Below are 27,609 nucleotides of genomic sequence, written 5' to 3'. Positions count from 1 at the left end.
CAACAATAACACCTAGATCTCTTTTGAAGTTTTTTTTTTTTCTGGATTGCTAGTTTTCGTCTGTGAACTATTTCTTTACTTGTGTTTTCTCTTACTTGCCATTGATTGACTTCCAGTCTATATGAAAAATGAAGTAAACATTCAAAAAATCTTATCTAAGTGGAGAGTGGAAAGTCTAAAAATCTGAATGTGGATATATCTATGTCTTTTCCTGCCAGAATATCTAATTGGTTCATCATTGTCATATAGCAAATATAGCAATTCTGGATGGGTGTTGAATTTATAGCACTGGATACTTTTCCAACTACCATAATTAATGAAAGCTGATATTCTACTTGCATTATATTTCTATTAATTGCATATTGTTTTGCTGAGATTCTTAATTTGGTATTCGAAATTGGAAGCTTCTTTTCTCATAATGTCCTGGGACTCTTTTCGAAACTGAAATTTAATAGGTCGACAAAAGAGTCTGGAAGATGGTTTAGGATTGTGTCATATTAATGTTTGTTCAAATTGAAGTATAGTATAGTTTTAGTGGGACTAATGGCGTCAAAAATATGTCGTTATCTGAAAAGTCATCTTGTTCTACCATTTGCTTATACTCTGACTGGCTACTACTCCCATCAAATCCCTACTTGGACAAAATACCAATGACTCTCTATATATATTTAGTCCAATACTTGCTCTTGCACTTGTAGCAGTTCATGTCTAGTATGATCCAGTAAATCTTAAAGATTAACATCAGAATGTTCTTCTGATGAAGTTACATTTTGTGGATAACACCGCTTTTTGACAACCAGAATTCTTTATGAGGATAGATGTCAGCATTTAGATTTTTCGCCTCTTGCCTATGGAAGGGGGAATATTTTGTCTCACCTGCCTCGAGAAACAGAGCTAATGCGTCATCTTCTGTATATCTCCTATTAGGGCGGCTTTCAAAACCGTCTGGCAAAATTTCCTACTTTTCATTACTCTTGTAGGCGATTTCTGCATTTCGTCAATTAGTTTTGCAGAGTCTGTGTGACACTTTTTCTTTCCCTTCACAGCTGCTGCAAATGTTAAGGATTCTGCACTCTACGACAGTCGCAGGTCCACAGTTTTCCTTTCTCATTGATCTAACACTGCTCTCATTAAAAGCCGCTTGCGGTCGTCTTCTCTTAGAAGAAGAAGAAGATGGAATTCCAACATTAATTTTGGAAGTAAAGTCTTGGTCCAATCTTTTTGCGTTGCTTTTCAGAAATATCTGTGAATTCCAACCTGCCTCATCCAGTGGGAGAAATACCTCGCTACAAAATCGCGAAATATCTTTGTCAATATGTTTCCTTTCTTGTCTGAATCTTCTATCCCTGTTTCTTGTATTACGTGGTGTAACAGGAATGCGTTTTGCTCCTTCCTCCTATGAGAATGTAATTGTAAAATCATTTACGTTTCTCGTCGGTGTCGATATTCCATTTTCAACCTGTGTATAGAGAAATGTATTTCTAATAATATGTAGCTGCAGTTATTAATTCTGAATAAAGACAGTTTATATTCAATTGGAAACGGAGAATAAACCCGTGCTTATATAAAAAATCGATAGAAATGACTGTTGTTTTGCTACGGAGTTAATCTCGCTTTCTGTTTCATTTGGCATAGCCAGATACTATTTACAGTATAATTTAAAACCGCAGGACACAGCAATTTATTTTTTTGGGAGGTGAATCTAGAAGAATTACATAACAGTAGATTTAAGCATCGGGAAACATCGGAAAATTTTTACACCTCTGCATAATTACAAGAATAGGATTTCAAATTAAATTAGTAACATTGGTATGTATTAACTCATCAAAAACCAACTGTATATCTTCAAATGTATTATTTTATGAATTTAAGTAGAAAAAATATACAAGTCAATTCACATAACACATTATTCACCAGAAATAAAAATCACAGTTGACTGTAACTTGTATTGAAACAATGGGTATTTTACGCACTAACGCTGCAGAGCAAACCATACACACACAACCTACTATTTCAAGCTATTAGCGCCCTCTGGCGAGAGGCTTATCTCTCTGGCCTTCAGTTTTATTACTGCCACACATACTAGAGAAAATATGCACTCGAAAAATGAGGACATTCGTACTTTAAAAATTACAATTTTGCTCGGGTTCTGGGCCTGTTGGAACCACTGTACAGTGTCGTGTATCATTTCTGAGCCAGAGTCACAACGCTGAAATGCAGAACAAGTATTTTTAGGGCTCAAAATGAATAAAGCTTGGAAAGAGTTCCTGTTTGCCATCCAAATATATACAAGATATAAGTAAATAATAATAATAATAATAATAATAATAATAATAATAATAATAATAATAATAATAATAATAATAATAATAATAATAATAATAATAATAATAATAATAAATAGAACGCACTTCCATACAATAGAAAAATATTTTTTTTAGCACTAAAGCTATATCATTCCATAGTTGGGCTTAAATTAATTGGAGAGCAGAGACATATTAATATTATATTATTTAATTTAATAGAACACTACACTGGCAATTTAACATATTATCATATACAATCCACTACTGGATAAAAGTCTTTAAAACTATTCTACATTTCTACCTTTGGCGATTCTTCTCCATGTTACCTCGCAGTGCTTCTTAATTCTGTAACTTCACATTGTATAAGGACGTTTCGTAGGTGTTTTCTTATCTATTAGAATCTACTCAAAGATTCGTTTTGTCCACGAAATGTCATATCAGGAGTTACGTTAAACTCCCAGAAATGATTTCTTTAACAAATGCACACTCAGATCCAAAAATTATTGTCGCATGCCTATAAATATGTTGTTGTAGGAATATAATTTGATAAGGAATTCGCCAGGTATTTCTCACAATGTTAGTACGTGTATAATCGACAAAAACATGTATGTGGTAAATTTCATGTTAAAAGAGCAGTAAGTAAAAATAATAAAACTTTCTTGTCCATTTAGCAACATTTTATTTTACTCATTCTAATTTTCGTATTTATAATTCTTTTCCTATGAAATTTACCACAAATATACATTTCCTGATTATACACATAGTATCCGTCTTAAACGTACCCTGCAAAATCATTATCAAATTATATTCTTACAAGAGGACAGTTATAGATATACGACAATCATTTTGAACATGAGTGTACATGGTAAGGCTGTTGATTTGTATCAAATTCTTAACTCAACTGTCTTGCACGTACAGTCTTGAAACAAAACATGTTACATAAAATCACAGAGATCAAATTTAAGGAATTTACAAAATGAACAGTTTGAAAGAAGCCCATGTAGAACGTACGTTTCATTTTTTAAATAATGAAAGCGTAATTTTTTATATATATAGAATTCGATCTACGCATCAAAATAAGAAATTTTGTTTTATACATTTAATTCTACTCTTGCCTTAGAAACTCATATATTTAATTCTACTTTTGTCAGTGTAAATGAAATTTACAAAAAAAAAAAAAAAAAAAAAAAAAAAAAAAAAAAACTTGGTGTATAGAGTATCACTCATGTATACTTTCCAAAACTGAGAGACGAATTTTATTTAATAATATTAAATAATGTGATATTTGATTCCTGAATGCTATATGCTGAAAACAGTAAATTTCAAAAGAAGGCCTTTCTTTTCTTTTTTGTAAGAGAAGATTATATATATATATATATATATATATATATATATATATATATATATATATATATATACAGTACAACCCCTCAAATCCGAACCCCGGAAATCCGAAAACCCGGCAAATCCGAACACGTTCTCAGGAGAAAAAAATAACTACAGCTGGAAAATGAAAAAAGAAATAGATTTAATCACACAAATTTAGTTTTTTTTAAGGTTTTAACATTTTTAGACTTAATGCTTATTCAAAATCATTATTTAATTATATTCTTACAAGAAGACAGTTATAGATATGCGACAATCATTTTGGACATGAGTGTACACCCGCCAGTCAAGGTCACTGCCCTTTCGACTACTGGGCCACCCTGTCTAACCTCAGTCGTTGTTTTACCGCCAATTCAGTGACGAAATAAGTACGTAATATTATTTCCCGGGTAATCCGAACCCCCGAAATCCGAACAGGCTTCAGCCCCAATTAGTACTGGTTGTACTGTATATATATATATATATATATATATATATATATATATATATATATATATATATATATATATATATATATATATATATATATATATATATATGTATATATATATTTGCTTTAGAAGTGTGGTAGAAGGAAAAAAATGGTAATAAACTTGTTTCAAGCATTTCCCCCCACAATGTTTCTTATGCTTAAAATGAAAGGAAAATTTTTAGTTCCTGTTTACGAAACTGTTTCGGTCACAGTTTTTAGGATAGAGCAGGGATGCAAATAAGTAACAAAATTTTACTAACCCAAGAAAAAAGCTACTAGCTCACATCCCACAATAGAAATCCTTCATTTAACTTCGGTATTTTATTAGTGATACTAAAAACTCACCCGCACCGATGAACTACTCGCCCTGGGCGAATAGACGAGTCTTTATTTGCATCCCTGGGTAGAGGCAAATAGATTAGTATTATTGGAAAACTGTTTTGTGACAAAGGTTGTTTGTTCTTCCTTATAAATCTGGTAAAAACTGACGGTAAAATCTCTTCTACTTAAAAAATAAAAAAAAACTTTCCTCGCTTCTTGTGTACACTGAATTCGTAAATAGTGAGGAACGGGAACACGGCATCTCACTTTTGTTGCAAGGGTTTTCTGTATGTTTGTGATTGACAACATCGTATTCGTGTTTTGTCTCACTGTTCTTTCTTTCATCACACATTCTCATTCCACCAATACTTTCATCATCGTTCACTTCCATTAATTCATCGTCTCCTTTAGCTTAATGGACACAAACGTATAAACCAGAAATTCAGTTCATTTTATTTCCAGTTAAATTCCAATCCTTTCGAAATGAAAGTGACTTACGGCTCATAATATTTTTTTTTTTTTGAATTAGTGTTGGATTAAAGAATAAAAAGACTACTTTTTTATTTTGTTTTTATTTTGCTTTACCGTATATGTGAAAATTTTCAAACAAACGTTTTTCAAATACTACGTGAAGTAAAACATTTAAGGCACTCATTCAAATCGTAATTTTGTATTAATCTTTTCTTTTCTTGTACATTTTGTTCTTTTTAAGAAATGTCTATACATTTGTTTGATAGTCTCAATTAGTGTAAAGCACAAAGTATTTTATTTTATTATTTTTTTACATTGATTATGCCGTACATTGTCAGAATAATCTTCGTTCATAATTTCTGAAAGCATATCTACATCTAAATTTAAAATTGTAGTTTAGCAATCAGATGGAGGTTGTTTCAAATTGTATTTTCATTTAGTAGGTAAAGTTGTTTGTAGTTTCAGACTAGGTGCAAAATATTTACTTCAACCACTGTACTGTGTATGTTTACTACATGCTACAAGGAGAACTACACTTCAACATGAATATAGCAACTCGTTAATTTCTTAGCTCCTTTTTCATACGGATTCTCTTCAGACTTGTACCGGCATGTGTATCTTCCTCTTTTATGGCGTCGTTATTTTGATCCTCGTACTCTTTGCCAGAATTTGCGTCTTTGGTCACTGTAAGAGGCACGAAATCAGCTGCAAACAACTTCATTTTCAGGTATTTTTGGCCATAAAGAGTGTCATCGTATCGTTGGAATGCTTTAATCGCATCGGATTTGTTTTCGAAAACAACTTCGGCGTATTTGCCTTCTGAACCATAGTGAAGTTGAAGGGAGAGTATCTCGCCGAATGGACAACAGAGGTTTGCTATATCCGCTGCTGTCACGTGGTACTCTAGATTTGATATGATAAGCTTTCCTGGGAGAATTATAGGTTTAGAGCTGACAAATTTTCTATGCGTTCCAACGCACCAGGGCTCAAGGCGGGTATCCTTACCAAGATAACTGAAATATCTGTTGTTATTACTAAGAGCTTCAGAATACAGTGGTAAATTTTCTTCTACATCATTGTAATATATAGTTTTATTTTGGTTTTGTGGGCTATTATCTTGTAGTTTTCTTTCAGTCTCATTCCTTGTGTTTTTCTTTTGTGCAAAGTGCTTATTAGTGCTGATATTTTGTGCGTATTCCAAGTCTTCAGGAATCCCTTCGGCAAGTGCATTATATTTACTACTTATTCTGTTAATGATAGATTGGATTTCGCCCGGAGACAGCGTTTTGAATCTTTTTGACATTTTGTTGTTCCTTCTTTATGAAACTCTAGAGGAAACAAGTCTTAAAACACAGAATGGAAGGTGTTTTTCTTATTTTCGCTTAATAACTCGCGTTTCTTCTCAAAGTTAATATTTATCGCTGCAGTGTCTTTGGACAAGTTGAATCTTAAGAATATTAGTTTCTATGTGAACTGTTGTATTATTGAGTTGCTTTGTCAACTTTATTAATATTATTTTTTTATTGTTTCATTGTTAACTATGTTTTGTTAATCAAGCATAGGGAAAGACAAACGGAATAAAAGGCGTCAAAGAAATTCCTAATTGAGTATGAATACATAGATTTGTGTAACACATGTGTTTTAACTGACAAAATATTCTATATAGTACTTAACGAAAAAAAAAAACAACCAAAGATAAGACATACCTAGGTATATTCACATTCTTATTTAGATATTTTAACCCCTGGGTCCTATAAAATTGTTCATTTCCTTATTTGCTCGCAGATGTTATATGCCCCTGGGTCCTATAAAATGTTTCATCCCCTTATTTGATAGAAGATATTATAAGTCCCTGGGTCCTATAAAATGTTGCACCCCGTATTTGTTCGCAGCTATTTTAAGCCCTAGGCCCTTTAAAATTCTTCACGCCTTCTTTTATTTGCAGGTATTTTAACCCTCTAAGTTCTATAAAATTTTACACTCTCTTATTTATTATCATCCAGTTATTTGTAAGGAGAAACGACATAAAAAATCTTGAGGGGGCCGCGGTGGCTCAGTGGTAGAACGTTCACCCCTGGTGCTTGGGGTCCCGGGTTCGATCCCAGTCCCCACCAAGTGAACCTTCTGGTGGACAAACACCGCGTGCGTGGGTTTCCTCGGGGTTTCCCGTTTCCTCCCACTTTCTTCATTCCACCATTTCATTCATTACTCATTATCACCGTCTCCTTTAGCCTAACCGGCATAAGCGTGGGACGTAAAACTCAAACTCAAAGATTTCATTTTCAAAGATAAAAAAACTTGACAAACAAGTATGCAGTAGCAACACAATATTTAATTACTTGTGAGAAGATTGGACGAGCAGGGACATTTTTGAGAGGCAGCTATTTTTTTGTATACCAAGAATAATTACTTGACCTAGACTACAATCCAAAATGTTTGGGTGCAGAGAAGGAGGAGCAGTCGATACCACCAGGAGAGTGTCCCCCATTTACTCCCTCAATACTCAGAGCAATGAAACATAACGAATGTACTTTGAATAATGTACACACAAACGTTTCATTACGTATGCCGATCCTGTTTTTGTTTTTCTTTTTATTCTATTTTTTTAGAGTTCGGAAAATTAAGGGTAGTATTAATTCACGAGAAGAGACGAGACAGAAAATAATGTTTCCTCGTTTCGTCTCGTCGCAATTATCGGAAAGCTCTTCTAGTCTCGTCTCGCTTTATGAATTTAAGTACAAAATATGTGTCCTGATTATTTTTTGAATTTGACCTAAAAGTAATGAGAACAGTTCTGCGATACGGGAGTCCACGAAGGGTGTGATATAACAACATTGAAAACATATTTAGAATTGGAATATTGTGTAATGACTTGCACATATCTAAAGATTTATAAATATTCTCCATTGTGTTAGTATAATCACTTTATTGATTTATAGTTTCAGGGGCGGATCCAAGGGATGATCGGGGCGATTTTCTTCCCAGAAGAGGAAACTTCCTTATTTTATATATATAAATAAACCCCATCCTAGAGTTTGGAGCTCTTAAAAGTAGCTCTAACTAGCAGTATTGCAACCCACCGCCCCCCAGAAGTCCATCCTGGATCCGTCCCTGTATAGTTTTTATTCCAGGAATCATGTAACACGGAAACAGCGTTCGAAATCTAAGACATCAGTGAACTAGTGTTACCCACGAGACAAGAGAAATTACTTATCTCGTCGTGTGAAAAACACAGCATTCTGTATTTATACAGTAAATGACTGACATTTTAACTGTGTACTGTATACGTCAAGAAAAATCAAACTGCATTTCATGTTTCTGAAGAGTCGTTGTGAAGATGAAGAAGTGGGGAGAAGAAGAGTTGTTGTGAAGATGGAAGTGGGTAGAAAAAGAGTTGTTGTGAAGATGGAGAAGTGGGGAGAAGAAGAGTTGTTGTGAAGATGGAGAAGTGGGGAGAAGAAGAGTTGTTGTGCAGATGGAGAAGTGGGGAGAAGAAGAGTTGTTGTGAAGATGGAGAAGTGGGGAGAAGAAGAGTTGTTGTGCAGATGGAGAAGTGGGTAGAAAAAGAGTTGTTGTGAAGATGGAGAAGTGGGGAGAAGAAGAGTTGTGAAGATGGAGAAGTGGGGAGAAGAAGAGTTGTTGTGAAGATGGAGAAATGGGGAGAAGAAGAGTTGTTGTTTGCAAAGAAAATGCTCTACCTTGAGTTTTCTACAAGTTTTACTTGTATGTTTCATGATTGCTAAGCGAATATTCAGTCGTAATTTGATGTATTTTTAGCTTTCGTAACGTGGATTACTCAGAACAAAGGATACCCCTAGGTCAATTTTCTGCCGTATCTATAGATATACTGCGAAGGCGAATCGTAAACCTAATATATATCAGAATGTTTATACTTGTAAATCGAGAAGAAAACACGAAACAGTGCATAAATGAAACAATACTGTTGTTATAACGTATGGAATTTTATGGCTGTCCAGAGATGCATATTCAATTGGGTGATATAGTGATGTACGGAATAGATGAGCTCGATACTTTAACGCCTCCCACTTGAGCAAAATATGAGAACATTTAGCCTAACACACTAAGATATGTGTATAAACATACCTGAATTTATAGGAACTTGATAATTTGAACCCCTCCCACTCGACGAACTTCTGCGTACTTACATAATACGACCGGACGTACCGAAAGTAAGTTTCATCAATTGTTTTGAACGAGAACATGGTACACCAGGTGGAACAAACAACCGCCATAAGAAACCAAACCCGTTGCTGGTTGAACGACGCAATGAGCATCAACGGATGTGGAATGATGCATGCACAGAGTGACGAAGAAGAGAGAATAGCAGTAAACCGGCGTGCTCGAGATTATTCGAGTACAAATCACGATGGCAGACAGCCGAGTATTGACAACCTGGTCGCCAATGGAAGAGCCTGCTGTTATTCGGTATGAATGCTCTATTATGTGTTGAGCTACCGAAAAGTGTCTGCAAGATGGGTGCCGAGAAACTTGATCCCCGATCACAAGAGTGCAAGAATGGGAACCGGCCTCAATCACTTGATGTAGTGTGCGCGAGAGGGAAATGAGTTAATGTTCAAAATCATTAGAGGCGATGAGGTTTTACTTCAGAAACCAAGGCCGGCTCAATGACTTGGAAGCATCCCAATTCACCAATGAGGTAAAATTCAAAGTGTCACCTTCTGCAGGAAAGGTTATGACTACTGTGTTTTGGAACGCGAAAATCGTGATTTTCCTTGATTTCCTCCATGAAGGGACCATCAATGCGACACGCTGCTGCAACACCCCTCACCGAACTCAGGTCCGCTATTCGACGAAAGAGACAAGGGCTCTTGAGTGAAGGTGTTGTGCTCTTGGACGACAATGCAAAACCACAGCAACAAGGATCATACAAGATCAGATTCGTCGCTTCGGATGGGAAAGATTGGATCAGTCTACCTACAGCCTCAACCTTGTCCTATTGGACTTCCACCTATTCTCTGGATTGAAAGCTGCTGTACAACAATTCCTTACATCACAGGGCACCGAGTTTTACTAGAGTGGACTCTTCAAACTGATTGCATGCTACAGCAAATGTCTCAATGTGGGGCGACTATGTCGAAAATGTATAGTTCATGATGCCATGGTGCATTTGTGTTTGGCAATAAAGTTTCCGTATGAAAAAATGACGCAACTTACTTTTAGAACGTTCCTCGTACAAGGTAACCAAAAAAAGTTTTTGTCAACAATGTGAAGAGAGAGGCCTGAGTGCATTGACTGTGTGTCTCAGTCATGTCATAACGTTGGAGAGAGATGCTTGAGAGGATATAAGATGCAAGGCTTTTTTGCATTGTTTACAGGATCTCGTTCCTTGGCTCGACTATTTTGTCTTCTGGTCAATATTCGGCCGACCTTAGTTCTTATCCTGTGTAGCCTTCCCCTGACAGAGAATGTAAACACAAATCCATCCATCAATCAATGAGAGACTAGCTTTGCCTATGGTAACATGTTTTGACCAGGGCTGGACCTAGGCAACTTGCCTCCCCGTGCAAAGGCATAATTTGCCGCCGCCTTTCTTCCAAAAAAAAAAAAAAAAAAAAAAATCTTAAAAGCCACGATTTTAAGTATGCCACCCCATCATGAACAACGAAGGGGAGGTAAAGTGCACTCGCTGTCCTACCACTGCAAATACAATCTCGTTGTGTCTACTTTTTCTATAGATAACGATGTAGTATGTTAGTGAAAGATAAAGCAAATACACCTGCAGAGAAAAGATGGTAATCCTTTTTATAGAATTCAATATTGAACTTCAGTGTCATTACAGTACAACTAGCTCTTTTATCTTTATTTCTTAATTCTCCTTCTATATTTGTTAAGAAAATAATTTGAAAACTTGTTTCCACCATTAACTCTTAACCAGCTACGCTCTTTTATACACCGTTAGTAGGCGCGTGGGGGTAATTTTATCTTAATGTTATTTTACTTTTGTGATTAACGTATTGTTCAGGTTTATTGGCAAACAAATTTATGGCATTACATAGATTATTACCAGCCACTTAAAATTGGTTTTAATATATAATATGAGATAACAATGAAATAAAGAACAAAAATCAAATTGCGTGGTGTTTTTATCTCTTTCTTCGTTCACACCTGGGGTAAAATTTACCCCTACGCACCCAGTTACGGGTTAATGATAAGGAACTTGTTTGTGACGAAGCCAAGACTAGTTTTCATATCAAAACTGCGATAACTAATTAACTAAATAAAAACAGGTGTTCACTACTGTTCAAGAATTAAGTTCTTGTATATGACAACAATCAAGCAATTCATGCTGGGATATGTTTAACCATTTGCTTTAGCACTGTCCATGTAACCTTACGTGATTTATGAATGTAGTATTCAAATAGAAGGTCAGCTTAGTAAATTTAACTACTATCATCATGAAGTCTGTTTCCAATAAGAAATATTTATTTTAAATAAACAGTTATGGCAGATTTTGCCGCACCGTGCAAATGCACGTGTTGCACATAGTGTTTAATTCTCTATATAATTACCTAAAGCTCATCTTTATATATATTTTTATATTGTTCATTTTATAAATATGAATTTATATGTGATATAGAAGTTACCAAAGTGCAACATAAAATACTATTAGTAATTATATTTTAATTGCAGTCAATATACCTACAAGGCTGCTTTCCGTATAGCGGAAAAGGATAATCTGCAAGTCTAATGAGGAGTACAATTTCCTTTAAAGGTTTTTAAAAAATGATATGATGGATTACTTCCTTTGTTACATTTCTCGCTATATTTAAAACTAGTAGTGGTACGAGGTACACCACGAGAAGGAATATGGTTTCTCATAGCTTACTCAACGTCAAAATATAAGTTAGAGTTTTTTTTTTTACACTGGTTAACAATGAAAGTTCCATTGCTACCGTCGTCTACCTGTCAACAATTTTCTGAATTTTTCCCTACCTATTACTCCCTGCGCAAAAAACTATGATGTACTTGAGAGGAGACTGGAACCGGCAGTAAAAAATTTAATTACACGCCCCCTCCAAGACTCCTATTAACAATACACTTCCCATTAGCCTATATTCTTAGTATCGCCATGGTAACCAATTTTATTATATTTAATATTTACTAATGATGTGATATTATCTCAATGAATACTGAAAGTGGAGGTGGTTAGATTTACAGCAAGTCTTGTTTCAGTAGAGAGATAAAAATGGAGATGGAATATATTCTTTGCGCGCTTAATTCATTCCAAAAACAAGGCCAACTTGCTATCTATTACTCATTTTACTCTATTGCGTTTAACGTTAAAACCGGAAGTGATTGATTTATGTCATTTCCGGTTTGAATAGAGTAAAGAAAGATCGAATCCAAAAATCCTGCTTCCCCTTTTTGCTTTTGCTCTATGCAGATCAATATTGAAACCGGAAATTGTACTATAAATGTACGACTTCCGGTATTAGTAGAGTTAGTGATGCAGATTAAATATATTCTTGGGATGCTTAATTGATTGTAGCTTCTTGTTATGTATAACCGTTTTTGCTCTATTATGATGATAACGTTAAAAACCGGAAATGGTTGGTTTCTACCACTTCCAGTTCGAGTACCACCTATCAACGAACTCAATTTATAACCTTTGGTCTCTAGATCCTGGCTAAAATTGGCGATGATCGGTTCAGTAGTTATTGAAATTTTGTCTACTGGACGGACACACGGACAGAGTAAATAAAATACATAAAAAAGTTTTTGGTAAACCACATTTCTTTAAATATAGTGAAAAACATACATAAAAGAACAATTTTAATTAGCCCAGTATTTTTATGTAAATATCCTATGGGTATTTTGTCAGTAAATATACAGGGTGTTTCAAAACAACGCCGACAAAGTTTGGAAGGTGATTCTTGACATCAAAATAAGACAAAAAGTAGGTATAGACCAACCGGGGTGCACAAATGCTTCCTTTCGGAGTCATAGGCTGCCGAAAACATGAAAAAATGAACTTCAAAGGTCCATAGTTCCAAAACTAAGGAATCTACTGTAGTCGGATCAAGACTTCATTTAGGAACTAGTATGTGCCCTACCTAAATATTCATGTTTCAGAATTCTTCAGTACTCCCGTAACAATTTTTATAGAGGTAGTTAGTGAGTAGTTCAAATTATATGCCTGTAGCCAAACTCCTTCTATAAAAATTATTGTGTAAGTACTTTAGGATTGTGAAACATGTATTTTTGGATAGCACATATTAGTTCCTAAATGAAGTCTTGACCCGACTGCGCTAGGTCCTATAGTTTTGGAGCTATGGATTTTTAAAGTTCATTTTCTCATGTTTTCGGCAGCATATAACTCCGAAAGAAAACATTTGTGCACCCAGGTTGGTCTATACTTTTTGTCTTATCTTGGTGTCAGGAATCATCTCCCAAACGCTGTCGGTGTTGTTTTGAAACACCCTGTATAACTCTATGCTTAAGACCAGTTAAATATGAATGAGGCGGAAACTGAAGCGTGGGAGAAACTTGATAGCATGTGATCTCAACGAATGAAACGAAAGCTGTGATATGACGTTGCCATGTGGTAGCTAAACAGGCGCTCTACAGCGCGCCGGGCCACAGAGAGATGCGCTTTGCATTAGCTACTTGGCCACATGGCAAACAGACTGACGCGGAAATGTACAAAGAGGTGGCAACACCGCAGTCTCTCAATCGCTAATAGCGTTTAAAAGGAATTCAGAATGCTTCTTTCAAACACTACTAAGTTTGTCTTGGGCTAGGGTCGTCATTTGGCAATAACTCTCGCTCCGAATTTGAGAATGACGTATTTTTAATAAATTTATGCTAATATACTAATAAAAACATAAAATTCTTATGTCGGTGGACAATTTTTCTGCCTTTGGCAAAATCTGAAATGTCGCTACTTTCTCTCGCGCCTTTTTTAGTTAGGATTATTGATTTACATAATCAGGGAGTTCTTCAATCATATTTTGCGACCGACAATTCCCAAGAGGATTATCCTCAGTTTAACAATAGATATATCAATCATGGCGGTATCTTTAAATGTTCAAAAAAAAAAAAAAACTACTTTTCTTTCAGAAGTTCCCCAAAAATTAGTAGAACAGTCGTTAGATTAATTTATTGGGTAATATTTGTAAGCTCTTTCGCAATTTTGATACACAAAGTCGTCTTTAAAAAGAATTCTCCATAAGTTGGGGCTTAGCCCCACCCCTTCCGAAATTTTATTTACTGTTTTAAAGTAAATGAAGTATCTTGCAAAATTTTCACATTTCCAGGAATAAAGTTAGCAACTCCCCCCCCCCTCTTCCAGAAACAAAATCGTAAAAACACCACTGGTAATAGCTATTTCTCATGAAACTATTACTAATATCTACATTTATCACAATAGATATTTAATATCACAAAATTCTACATCATAAAAACTCTAAATTAGATAATAATAGTAATAATGATAACATATCGCGTCGTTGGTCTAACATGTAGCGTGGGCGTGCCCCTGGTTCGAGTTTGATTCCGTTAGGAGAGTACATTATTATTATTATTATTATTATTATTATTATTATTATTATTATTATTATTATTATTATTATTATTATTATTATTATTATTATTATTATTATAGCTTTTTGTAGTCTTGTATAATTAACTTCACTTTTTTTTAACTGTTTAGACTTCTGCATGTTTTTAAACTTGTAACCATGATCCAAGCAAATGATAGTGATCATGTCTGTAACAGGTAATAAAAATGTAAATGTGGGCTTTGATATATACTTTTTAAAAAAGGTTAGCTTATACTAATCTTAAACGAAATAAAATGAAATCGGAGAAAGTACCAAAGATAATTGGTGTAGTTAGTTACACTGTACTTCCATGTGTTCAGAGTTGCCGGACACACGACGGAACTTCAACAACATTCCTAAAGAATAAAGCTTGGTATATATTTTTTTAAAAATGTTTTTGCTTTTTGTTTTCTTTGTGAAAGTAAAGATCGTTGAGGAAATTCTATCATCACAGTTTTGTTGGTTGTCCCTTTCTTTTCTTCTTTTTCTTTACCTTTCTTTTTTCCCTGTGATAAACAAGCAAAAAAAGAAAAAAAAAAGAGTGTCAGCCCCCAATACGGAACTTTTATAAAAGGAAGACATATACTGTACTACTGTCCCATTAAATTGCCAAAGGATATCAATTTCTGTAATCTTTTTCTCCCATCTTTCTCTACATATGTACACAAAACAGACAACAAAAAAACATAGCTTCCGACTTACAAAGAAAATATTTCACAATCACCATTTTTCTCTAATGATAAACTATTGCGTGCGTGGCTAAAGAAGAAAAAAAAACGTAAAAATGAAAAGGATATAGTAAATTATACATTATATTACTTAAATTGGATGACTCTATCTTAATTTATGTGTTCATACACAAAATAGTTTAAATGTAAAAATTTTCTCCTTCCATTTAACTGCTTGTTAGTAGGTGAGAATTTTTTGGAATTTTGATGATGAAATATTTAAAAAGAAAAAAAGAAAAACTTTCCCTTATACAGATAAAGTTGCTTAGCGTAAACTGATTTGAATACTTCGTTATTACTATCATGATTAGTATCAGTACTACACGTATCTCGGTTTAAGCTAGTTTTAATTTAATAATTTTGACGGCTGTCTTTAGAAAGTGTGATTATTGGAAGAATTCCTCGCCTTAAAAAAAAAAAAAAAAAAAAAAAAAAAAAAATCCTGCCTAATATGACAAATATCCAGAATTACTGAAGTTTGTAGGTTTGTTCGAAAATGTTGAGCCTTTAACTGTTCCAATTGCGTGCGTTGTACTATATTGCGAATCAGATCGATGATAATTACTTCTTGGTCTATTTTATTGATTATAGTAATGTCGGATCCGTTCGCAGGTACAGTTATATCCATTCTAATTTTTCGAACCTAATATAGTTTGAATGTATCGTTTTCAAGTTTCCAATTTGGCTAATACTCTTTGTAATATGGTTCGATATCAGGATTAGTTTTATGTCATGTGCCATTGAATACTTTTTGCAACATTAATGTGTCTTTTATTATTATTATTATTATTATTATTATTATTATTATTATTATTATTATTATTATTATTATTATCAGTAGTAGTAGTAGTAGTAGTAGTATTTTATGGAAGGAAATCATAACAGATACTTTGACTCTTAAGCAATAGCACTCCCCATCTGACACGAATGGCTTCAGGTTCGTTCCAAGGCCCCATTTGTCGATCTACAGGGTGGCCCAAAATTAGGTATATAGTCCCGTACTGATCAACTCATTGCTTTTTATATCATGTCTTATTGTTATCCAACAGATAGACTTAGTTTCTTTATTATTTGTTTTTAATGTCTTTTTACTTATATCTTAAGCTCGGAACAGCCGAAGCAAATAAACCTATAAGCTAGAATGTTATACTTGATCAATGCAGGGGTGTATACCTACTTTTGGGCCACCCTGTATATTAACGAAAAAACGCATAAAAAATAAATGAAGTGAAATCCTTTAGTTTAACGTTTCACGGTTATGCCCATTAGGCTAAGGGAGACGGATAATTAAGTCAAAGGTCACACAAATTTAACGTTGAATATTTAATTGATATTATAAATTATTGCTTCTGTTTCACCTGTTTCATACTTAGAATCTCATAGTTTTAGTTACGTATTATGCTTCCAAAATTTGGTATTTAAACACAGGAAATTATTCTTTTGTTTTATATATCAAATTATCTTTATTATATCTATTTTGAAATAACATTCTATTGTTAGCTCTCTTCTTTCGTTCATAGATAATATTTTTTTGTATCGCAATCTGACTTTATGGCGGAAATGCCATATTGGTACGCCAAATAATAGCAATTATAACACACAATTACAAATAAAATGCAAATTAAGTGCAAACAGAATATGATCATAAATAGAACAATATACTTAGGTATTACATCACTAAATAGCATTAATAATAGAAAAAAAAGAAAATTAACCAATTCACTCACTAATAAAGTTTGGTAGTGAAATCTGGTTTTGAAATAGTATCAGGTCAGGAGCACATCCAGAAATTTCTTTTGGGAGAGGTCCAAGGTTTGCGGGACTTCCAATGATTCAAGACACTATGTTTATGTAATATTGAACGGATGTTATTCTACAGTTTAAAAAAAAGAAGCAATTTTTAAGTACTGACACATATTCTCACGAAAAGTGATAAAATTAGATTGTTTTTTTTAAAATCATAAAAATAGTATAGATGATAATTAAGGTCAACTTTTTAGTCTATATTAAGTCTTTCTCTACTAAACAAGTATAGGGTTTAGTTTCATTATGAACGCGTATTATATATTGAGTTACGAAGTTTTCTTGGGGAGTCGGACCCGATGAGCTTCCCCTGTGGGTGCGCCCCTGTACCAGGACATTTATATTGTAGAAAGAAAAGGCTATTGTTTAGCCGTAGGGGGGCAGCTTTGTTATCTACTTTTTTCGATATTCTATTCCGATTCGGTCGTTTTATAGTTTCATATGTTAAATTAGGATCCATAGTATAAGTAGTAGTAGTAGTAGTAGCAGTAGGAGTAGGAGTAGTACTAGTAGTAGCAGTAGAGAAGTAGAAGTAGTAGTAGTAGTAGGAACGGGTCAGAAGCCCCACAGGGGTTCGTTGGGTTCTGTTCTCGACATAAAATGGACAATCACTTCCACTTACCTTTACCTACCTTTAAAAAATTGTGTATACTACGATATTTTCTCAACACTATCAACTCATTTCTCCTGTAAATCATCGTGTTTTTCACTAATTTTGGCCCCCCATTTCCAAACAATTACCAAAGAAAAGTTTCAGAAGACACTCGATAAAATACTTAAAATATACTTTCGCGACGTTGGCTTATGTTAGAGAGACTGGTGAAATACTGGCAAAATAATCACTTACAGTATATGAATTTAGACGGAGTTCTCTTGATTCTAAAACAGTATTACTTATTCCTGACGTGTGATAAACATTCATTGCGAAGGTAGACTGAACGATCTTGAACTATTTAGATCTTTATACATAACATGTTCAATAACTTGACAAGTAATAACCTACCTCACTACGTATGGCAATTGTGATGAAAAAAATCACGCCCCCCCCCCCGAGCAAGTCTTCAGTTGATAATAACAAAATAGTTACCATTAGCTTTCACTTACGTAATTCATTACTTTCCTTTGCATTGCTGCAAAATACCATTAACTCTTGCTTTTATTTTCAGTGGTAGACGCTTCTGGCTGGAATCCTAATAACTTCTTCTGGGGCAACAACTACTGGATTGGTTCCCGAAAATTGTGTCTTGCAGCTGCTAAGAACGATACAAGTTCAAGGTCACAGCCCATCCAAACCGGTTATTTCAGAATAAAGTTCAATTTGAATATCACTGTGGACAATATATCAGAGGTTAGTCATTCTTTTGATTGTTTAAACCGTTATTTTTGTCGTATTTTAAAACTTGTTTCACAATAGTATGTGTAATTTCAATTATATTACAAAAGCATTTAAATTACATCATTGCTTGCTCTTTTGTTTTGCGTTTTAGACAGTGGTCAAATTGGAAATAAATTACTACCGGTATGCTCATACACATACGACTTGTCTTATGTGCACGTTTTGAGAAGTAGTTAAACAAGTTATCACTTTTCATTGACCCTCTTTCATCGTAACAAACGCCTTTTTTTTTCACTTATTTTCCCTGCGCATAGTATGTGTCATTGCGCGTAACTACAAAAGTATCAAAAACAGGTGCATAGCACCCAGGGCCGGATCTACCATACGTGGAACTCGTGCATTTTCATGGGGTGACAAATTTCGAGGGGGGGCAAAATCTGTCATAAACATATTATTTAAAATAAACAGTTCTTGTTGGAAACAGACTTCATGATGATGGTATTCTCTTTCCAGCCTTAGAAAAAAGTAGATGTAAACAAACCCACCTGACTACCAGTTTGTCGATGACCAGTGATTGGTTGTTGGTCTCAGTGCACTAGTATCCTACCGCAATATAATCCCTACTAAAATAATAATTTCAAATAAAAATATCTGAATTTATCCTACAGTTTGTGATAATAAGCGCAATATATATAATATTTAACAACAGATGTAGCTTTATTTCAACCTCACTCGTATTTGGACATATACCGCCTTATGCAGAGTCGTTTTAACGTATGATTAGCGTTATATTAAAAGCCTGACTACTGCATGAAACATATGTTAATCGAACTCTTTAGTATTTTACTAATCACGCGTCAGAACGACTCTGCATGAGGCCCATAGTATTTACTGCGCATGCGTATGCGTTCACGCGCCTTCCCCACTCATTTAAAATTATTGTAGAATGCAGAGTTTCACGGCGACGATGTGTGACAGTAATCCATTTTTGTCTCGTGTTATAAAACACAAAAGAAGACAACAGGAATAAGAGACAATCTCGTGTATATAAGGATTTAAGAAAATGTACATCTCTAACATAGCAGTAGTCAGTGTCAGTCCGTTAATTATTTACCAACAAACTGTAGCCTTATAGTCTGGAAATTATGCGACGACAGTAAGTAAGCAGACGACCTTGCTGTTCACGTCTCTCGCTGCCGAAGCACGTGTGAGTCGCGGAGTAATTCATTTTGCTTTGTTTACGTCTACTTTGTTCTAAGGATGGAAAGACTTTTGTTAAATTTGAATACTACAATCATAAACCATGTTTAGGTTGCATTAGTTTAAGATGACATGGACAGTGCTAAAGCAAATGGTCAAATAAATTCCAACATGAATTGCTTGATTGTTGTCAAATATCTCAATTCTAGAACAATAGCGGACATCTTTTCCATTTAGTTACTTATCATAGTTTTGATATGAAAACTAGTCTTGTCTTTGTCACAAAAAGTTCCTTATCGTTGAAGGTGGAAACTAGCTTTCTGGGAAAAACTTTTTAACAGATGTACAAGGGAAATAAAGAAATAAAGATAAAAGAGCTAGTTGCACTGGAATTGCGAACTGATATATTAAGATTGAAGCTCGATATTAAATTCTATAAAAACGATTAACATCTTTCCTCTGCATGTGTGTTTGCTTTATTTGTCACTAACATAATGGATTATTATTTTTTTTAAAAAAAAAAGACACAATGAGATTGTATTTGTAGCGTAAGGTCTTTCAGAGTGTGTCTACTCTTTCCCTCCCCTTCGTTGTTCATAATGGCGTAGCATACTTAAAATCGTGGCTTTTTTAAAGATTTGTTCTTTCTTGAGAAAGGGAGACGCGACAAATGATGTCATTGCAGGAGGCAGCAAATTGCCTAGGCCTGGCCCTAATAGTACTATAAACGTGTCGAAGATTACGTTTTCATAAATAGGAAAAGATAACCAGAAACGCTATTACAAGTTTACTACAAATTTGATTCACCAGTGAAAGTATATACAAGTAATATGTATTTTAAACAAGCAAGAAAGAAAGAAAAAAAGAAAAATGAGGGAGAGAAATAAACATTTGTACACTACGGCATTATTAAATTTTTACAGCTGGTATGTGATTAGTGGCATCTTAAATTACTGCTGGTATACCGTTGAGTTTAGAGGTAATTAGCTGGTTGGTTGGTGGAATTTGAGCTCTGTGAAGCGGAATCTATTGCTTAAGAGAAAGTTGAAACACATAACACGAGTTTTTACGCGTATCTTACTATCTTCACCAAAGGCTGAACCCAGATTCATGTGCATAGGAAGCATACATTAGCCATTTGATTATTTACGGTTAGTAGTGCCGAAGTTTTACTGCAAATAGATCTAAATTTTAAACACTAATTGCTCCCTTTCTTATATTTAATACCTTATTGTTATAGTGTATGAGTCCAAATTATGCTGAAAATGTGCCTAAATGTCTTTGCTCTTTTTCTCGTATTTTAGGTCTTACGAGACCATTAGCCTTACTCACATTGAGAATAGGCCTAAACGCAGTTCATTCAAATATAACAATTTTCCTTTCGTTATCACCTCAACTATTAGAAAGAGTACATATTCACTATTATAAAAAGTACATACTCAATAATGTCCTGTAAATTATTTTACAATATCTGTTTTTCTCTCTCTCTCTGTTGAATTAGATGTTAACAGAAGTTTCTTTCCACATAAATTTTTGTTTTTATTATTCCGTCAACTACTGTCTGTTCCAAATGGCAAATTAAAGGAGTAGTAGAAAATTGTTTCTGAAATAACATGTTTGATACTGCAAGGATGCGATGACGAAAAATTATGATAAAAAATGTCCACGCTGTTACACAACGGCACTATGCTTTCGGAAGCTTGAAATCTCCCTGACTAGTAGCAGAAATTCTGAGAATTCCGTTACTTTTCTAGAAATTTCATATTCCCTGACTCTTCCAGGATATCTCGCTCACCTCGCCACCATGTATTGCAAGTAATACAAATCTCCTTATAAGAAAAAATAACCAAAAGCTTCCTGTAGTTTTTAATTTTTAACGCTGATCCTTCTTTTTCTCATTTCATTTTGTTTCATCCTTCCTTAATTTTTTTCATTTCTGGTCACGAAGGGGGGAGGTCCGGACCGCCGGACCCCCCTTGGCTATGTGCCTGCCGTTATTATATAATAGGGATTCCAGAAGCTATTTCAAATTGATGCAGCTCTCCATATGTATATTATCATGCTTCCGAATGCACTTATTTTTGAGCTTAGTTTACAACACCTTAGTCTAAATTGCACTACAAATGAGCTTAAATATAACATAGTTATGTGTAAATTGATATTTTTGTTATGTTTCGGTTAGTTTTAAAGATTATGTTGCAAATGAGTCTAATTGTACGAGGGTTGATTGAAAAGTAATGCCTCCATGGCTGTAACCTTTTTTACTTGTTAACCGATTTTTCAAACTTCTTTCTGTACCCGATAGGTACATTTATCCTCTATATAATGCACTGTTTACTTTTGACTTATCCGCATTTTTTCGACGCACTTACACCGACGAGTGACTAGTCAGGTGTGACTGATCGGAGAAGAATTCCAATAGTTTTCGTCGACACGAGGATTGAATAGTGGTTTTTCACCTCGTCATCAGATTAAAAATGACGTTCCTTAAGGTAATCTTTCATTTTTGTGAAGAGCTGAAATCTGCAAGACGGAGGCTGTACGTACTTGAACAGCAGGCACTTAAACCCCTCTTATGTTTAGCAGCTTGTGTGCGGGTGAACGTTGTTGTGATGCAGACTTGGACCAAAGCCCTTCCAGACGCAGAACACAATATGCTGACCTTCTTCGATCTTTCCACATAGCATTGAGAAGTTTTATGGTTCCCTGTCTTGAGAAGTCAATGAGCATGACACCTTCAAAATCTCTCCCCCCAAATAGTCACCATATCTTCACACGCTGATTTGACCACCTTCTACTCCTTTGGACGTGGAAATGTGCTATTATGGTACCCCAACCCGGACTGTCTCTTGTTCTCGGGGTCAAAATAATCCACCTATGACTCATTCGTCATGAGAATGCGCTGGAAAAAGCTTCAACCTTACGCTCGTACCGGGTCAAAATATTCTAACAAATTTGCTTCCTCTGAATTTTGTGCTCTTGCGTCAGAATTCGCTGGACCCAACGATCATATACCTTGTGATACCCCAGTACCTCAGTTACGATAAAGTACACACTTGCTTAGGAAATGTTAATTTCTGTAGCAATCTGTCGTTATTTGATTCGACGGTTACCGCAAATCATTTCGTCTACACGATTTCGATTCTGCTCATATGATGTGGTAAGAAGTCATCCACTACGGTGTTGATCAAACACACTTGAGGTGGCCGGATTTGTTTATTTCAACTACCTGACCCACTGTCTCATCGTATTGACATCAACGGTAGCGTCACTGTAATCAGCTGTTATTCGACGAGGAAGTTTGATAGACTCCCTATCCTCAGCTGACAGGAAATCAATGGCGGCTCGCTGCTTCAATCTCATCTCAATGTTGGTCGCCATATTCTTCAATCATTAGCACACCAACGACGACAATTTGAAACAAAGGAAACGAGTGCATTACACAGAGGATAAGTGTAACTATGAGGTGCAATTTTAATAATTTTGAAAATCAATTAACAAATAAAATTACAACAATAGACGCACTACTTTCCAACTACTCCTCGTAAGGATTTAAAAAATAACTGTAAGAACTGCTTATTTCTTTTCATATCAAGTTGTACATCTTGTGTTACAGAGTCACTTGATCAGTATGGGAGTTTGCCTTCCGCAGGAATGCTCCATTAAGGATGTAAGGAGCATTATATTGCTGTCAACAGATAGCTTCCAGGGGCCATTAAGACAATTCAACATCATAGAGGTGAAAACATTAACCAGCAAATATTCCTTATGGAAAGAGCCTATGTATCTTATCATGCTGTAAGTTAGTTTGTATCTTCTCTTAGGTAATATTTGCCAAAGAAATTCTCTTAGGTATAATTGAAGAGTATGATATCGTATTAGTATAAGTTAAGTTCCTTTGTTACCTGCATTCACACACATACACACTAACTAACTAACTCTATGGCCTATGGAACCCGCAGGTTCAGTGCCGCGTTCACAAAAGCTCTCCACTGACTTCTATCCTTAGCTAATTGCATCCAGTTTCTACTTTGTATTCCTATCTCTGCGAGATCCATCTTAATATTATCCTCCCATCTGCGCCTAGGTCTTCCTAATGGTCGTTTTCCTATGGGTCTTCCAGTCAAGGCTTTGAAAGCGTTTCTACTTTCTTCCATTCTAGCTACATGACCTGCCCACCTAAGCCTCCTAGACACACATACACACTCACTCACTAAAGTTGACGTGGAACTTTGAGTAACGTAAATGGTTTTTACTCCATCATACGTCAATGGGTGGCTACTATATCTTATGGCGAACAAACAATTCGGACAGTAGTGAGAGAAATACAACTTATGAAGTAAATGTTTCAGAAGAAATAATTCAAATAGTTGTGAGCGAAACACAAATTCTTGAAGTAGACGTTTCAGAACAAATAATTTAGATAGTTATGTGCGAAATACTAGTTCTTGTGGTAGCTGTTTCAGAACAAACAATTCGGATAGTTGTGAGCGAAAAACTAGTTGTTGAAATAGACATTTCAGATCAAAGAATTCAGACAATAGTGAGAGAAATACAAGTTCTTTAAATATATGTATTGAAATAAATATTACGACAGTAGTGAGCGAAAACAAGTTCTTGAGTTCTGAGAAGAAACAACCTTATTTTCTGAATAGTCTCTTAGATTATACACTTCCCTACACATTTCAACGTACTTCTAGGAATTCCGTCGACACTTTCTGCCACATGCGTCAATTGCGACGAGGCTCGTACATGCTATCGTTACTATTCACATATCTTTAAATTCTCACATTTCTGACCAGACGTTTGTACACATGAAGCCGTAACACCACACAGGTTTGGTTGGGTATATCGGGAACTTTTTTTTACTCCCTGTTTATGTGGTGTGTGAATAAGAGTGCACGCATGAAAAGTTTGTGATTAATGTACTGAAACTTGGACAGCTCTCTCTAAAGGTGCCAAAATGCAAAGTGACCAAGGGTGTATACATAGCCAGATTAGGAGTAATTTATTCAAATTTGGACACAGTTGTTCCCTCCAAAGTTGCAATTTTCACGTGTCTAAGCTAGTAAACAGTTGTTTTATCTACTCACCAGATCTCCATAATTCTTGTGTAAGCACAATGCATTATGCTTTCAAAAGTGCAACATATGGAAGTGAAGTGATTTGCAACCTTTTAAACCGACTTAAAAAAGTTTTAAGTTTGACTTGTATTTATATGTGCATATTCACGATTATAGCAAGAACCATTGGCCATATTTGGACGCGGTTTTCACTAATGGAATTAATTATTTCCAAGCAAGGTTCTTACGTATAATTGTTAGAAAAATTTTAATAATGAATTCAGTATTTTTAAAACATCAATTAATTTCTGCAACACACTAGACTAGTGGAGATATACATCTATTTATCTCTCTCTCTCTTTATATATACATACGAGGGCTGAAAAAAAGTGCCAACAGCCAAATCATTCACGAACCCTTTATTGGACAATCATAAAATTTCTACAGGCCTCCAATGTAATCTCCTGCAGCATGTTGCACCCGTTGCCTGATGTGGGGAAGTCGCAGAATACCAGCAGCGGTGCCCTCTTTGTTGATGTCTGCAAGAGAGCGCCCTATAGCTCGAAGTTTGGCATCTCTGCTGCGGAAACGCATCCCTCGTAGTGGTTCTTTCATCAAAGGGAACAGATGAAAGTCACATGGATTCATGTCCGGTGAATAGGGTAGGTGCTATAGAACCTCCCACCCCCATCGTGCAAACAAGTCTCTCACAACACCTGCGTCATGCAAAACAATGGGTAGATCCCTTATGAAGTTGGGTCGTTTCCTGCAGAGTGCAGGACGAAGATGTTCTTCCAGAAAGCTGCAGTAGTACACTGCATTGACGGTATGGTTCGGAGGAACTGCATACCATAAAATGGCACCTTGTACATCGTATGCCACTATCAGCACTGCCTTCACATTCCCAGGTTCCTGACGCAGCTTCTTGGGTCGGGGAGATGATGGGTGGTGCCATTCATTTGATTGGCGCTTCAGTTCTGGCTCATACGACCGTGCCATGTTTCGTCAAGTGCGATAACCCTGTCCAGGAACGCGCGACCTTCCCGTCTGTACCGTGCCAAATGATCCCTTGCGAGGGCGTATCTCAGCCATTTCTGAACGTCTGTAAAGTGGTGCGGTACCCACCGAGATGCAATTTTTCGGTACCCAAGGACATTGTGCAATACATTCAACACTGTGGTATGGGATGTTCCTACCTCGTTCGCCAATTCCTTCGCAGTCGATTTCCTGTCCACATACAGCAACGATTGCATCAATTCAATGACTCGGTTGTCGACCGCATGGAGTCCTCTACCTGGTTCCTGTTGCAGACTGCCACGTCCTGCACGAAACGCTGCTACCTAACATGCCACAGTCCGATACGGCAATGCGTCATTCCCGCATACTTCATGTAGTCCGGAGTGACATTCCGTGGCGTTTTTACCACGGGCCACTTCGATTTTTATCCATGAACGTTGTTCTAACTTGGAAAATATCACCTTTAGAGTGGTGTGCTTTGCCAACCTGCATTTAACACACTTCACTACGATCATTGCCGTACGTACACTAGCGCCACAACCCGCGTTGTATAGCTCCACCCACCCGCTACGAGTGTTGCCAACTGCAGCTCGCTCAAAATTCCCTGTGCGAGGATAGGACAGTGTTGTCACTTTTTCTTTCCAGCCCTCGTATATATATATATATATATATATATATATATATATATATATATATATATATATATATATATATATATATATATATATATATATAAGGTGTTAATGAACTATACCAACAAACTGTAAGTGTTGATTCCTCACATCAAAATAAGAGATAAAGTTGATATGGACCTATGGTGGAAAAGTGCATAGTTTCAGAGCTAGGACTGTCCAAAATTGCGAAAAAAAATTTCAACAGGTCCTATTTTGAATTCCAGAACCTGTGGATGGTGGTCCTTATCAGCATAAAGGAAGCCTCGCATACACAATCCAAAAGTGCATATGTCGTCAATTTTCAATACGTGTATAGAAAAAGGGTGTAATTCTCAGATATGCTCTCAATAGTTTTCTGATATACCCTGATTTCAAGAAAGGTCCAAAGTAGGCAGGAGGTAAGCTTTGATAACAATGGACATTGAATACTTCGGAGGAAAGTCGGAAGTGTTAGGAACTGGCAGCTCCATGTTTTTTGTGTTCGGAAGAACGTGTGATGTGATGTATTTCGTCACGGTATATTTCACGTTTTCTTCATTTATTAGCGTGAAAGAAAACATTGCGGCATGCGTTTTCCCGAGTACGAGCGACCGTGCTGCTGACGATCCTTAACACTTCCGACATCCTGCCAAAGGATTCCGTGTTCACTGTTATCAAGACTTATCGCGTGCCTGCTTTGGACCAATCATAATATCAGAGCATATCCCAAAATTCGGTTAATGGCATGTCTGGGAATTTTACCCTGCATGGAATACTCTGTACACCCATTGAACTTTAATGAAATATGCATTTTTGGATTGCGTATATGTGACTTCCTTTACGCTGATAAGGACCACCATCCAATGTTTCTCGAATTCGAAATAGGTCCTCTAGAAATTTGGCTTTTTCGGGATTTTGGACAGCCCTAGGTCTGAAACTATGTACTTTTCGCCCATATGAACTTTTTCTCTTATTTTGATGTGAGGAATCACCTCTTAAAGTTTGTCGATATAGTTCATTAATATCCTGTTATTATATATATATATACCTGTATCTATATGAAGGATCTTCCTACCCCAAGCAAAACCTGAAATGACGCCTCTGCTGTTGAAAGCCAACTGAGGTCTGTCTCTCCTGCATTGTGAAGCTGAAAGTTCCCTTGGCTTTCTCCGCCATTGGTTTCCCAATCAAGTACATGCTCGCGCAACGCCACAACTTTTCTCCTTTCTTGCAGGACATAGCTTTTATACACTAAAATACAGTATATAA

General features: G+C 35.6%; 1 protein-coding gene across 1 annotated transcript in view; it reads left to right on the top strand.

Moving 5' to 3' along the window:
* The window catches only part of LOC145688887 (nose resistant to fluoxetine protein 6-like), an 88,785-nt gene that overhangs the window by 28,122 nt on the left and 33,054 nt on the right, over positions 1-27,609 (top strand). The window contains exons 2-3 of the mRNA XM_081763052.1: positions 18,238-18,419; positions 23,224-23,405. Of these exons, the coding sequence (XP_081619178.1) occupies positions 18,238-18,419; positions 23,224-23,405 (364 nt within the window). The remainder of the gene's footprint in view (positions 1-18,237; positions 18,420-23,223; positions 23,406-27,609) is intronic.

The sequence above is a fragment of the Thermobia domestica genome, chromosome 7, assembly GCF_964235325.1.
Source record: "Thermobia domestica chromosome 7, izTheDome1.hap1.1, whole genome shotgun sequence".
NCBI lineage: Eukaryota > Metazoa > Arthropoda > Insecta > Zygentoma > Lepismatidae > Thermobia > Thermobia domestica.
The sequence above is the reverse complement of the archived record's forward strand: the minus strand, read 5'-3'. Positions and strand labels throughout refer to the sequence as shown.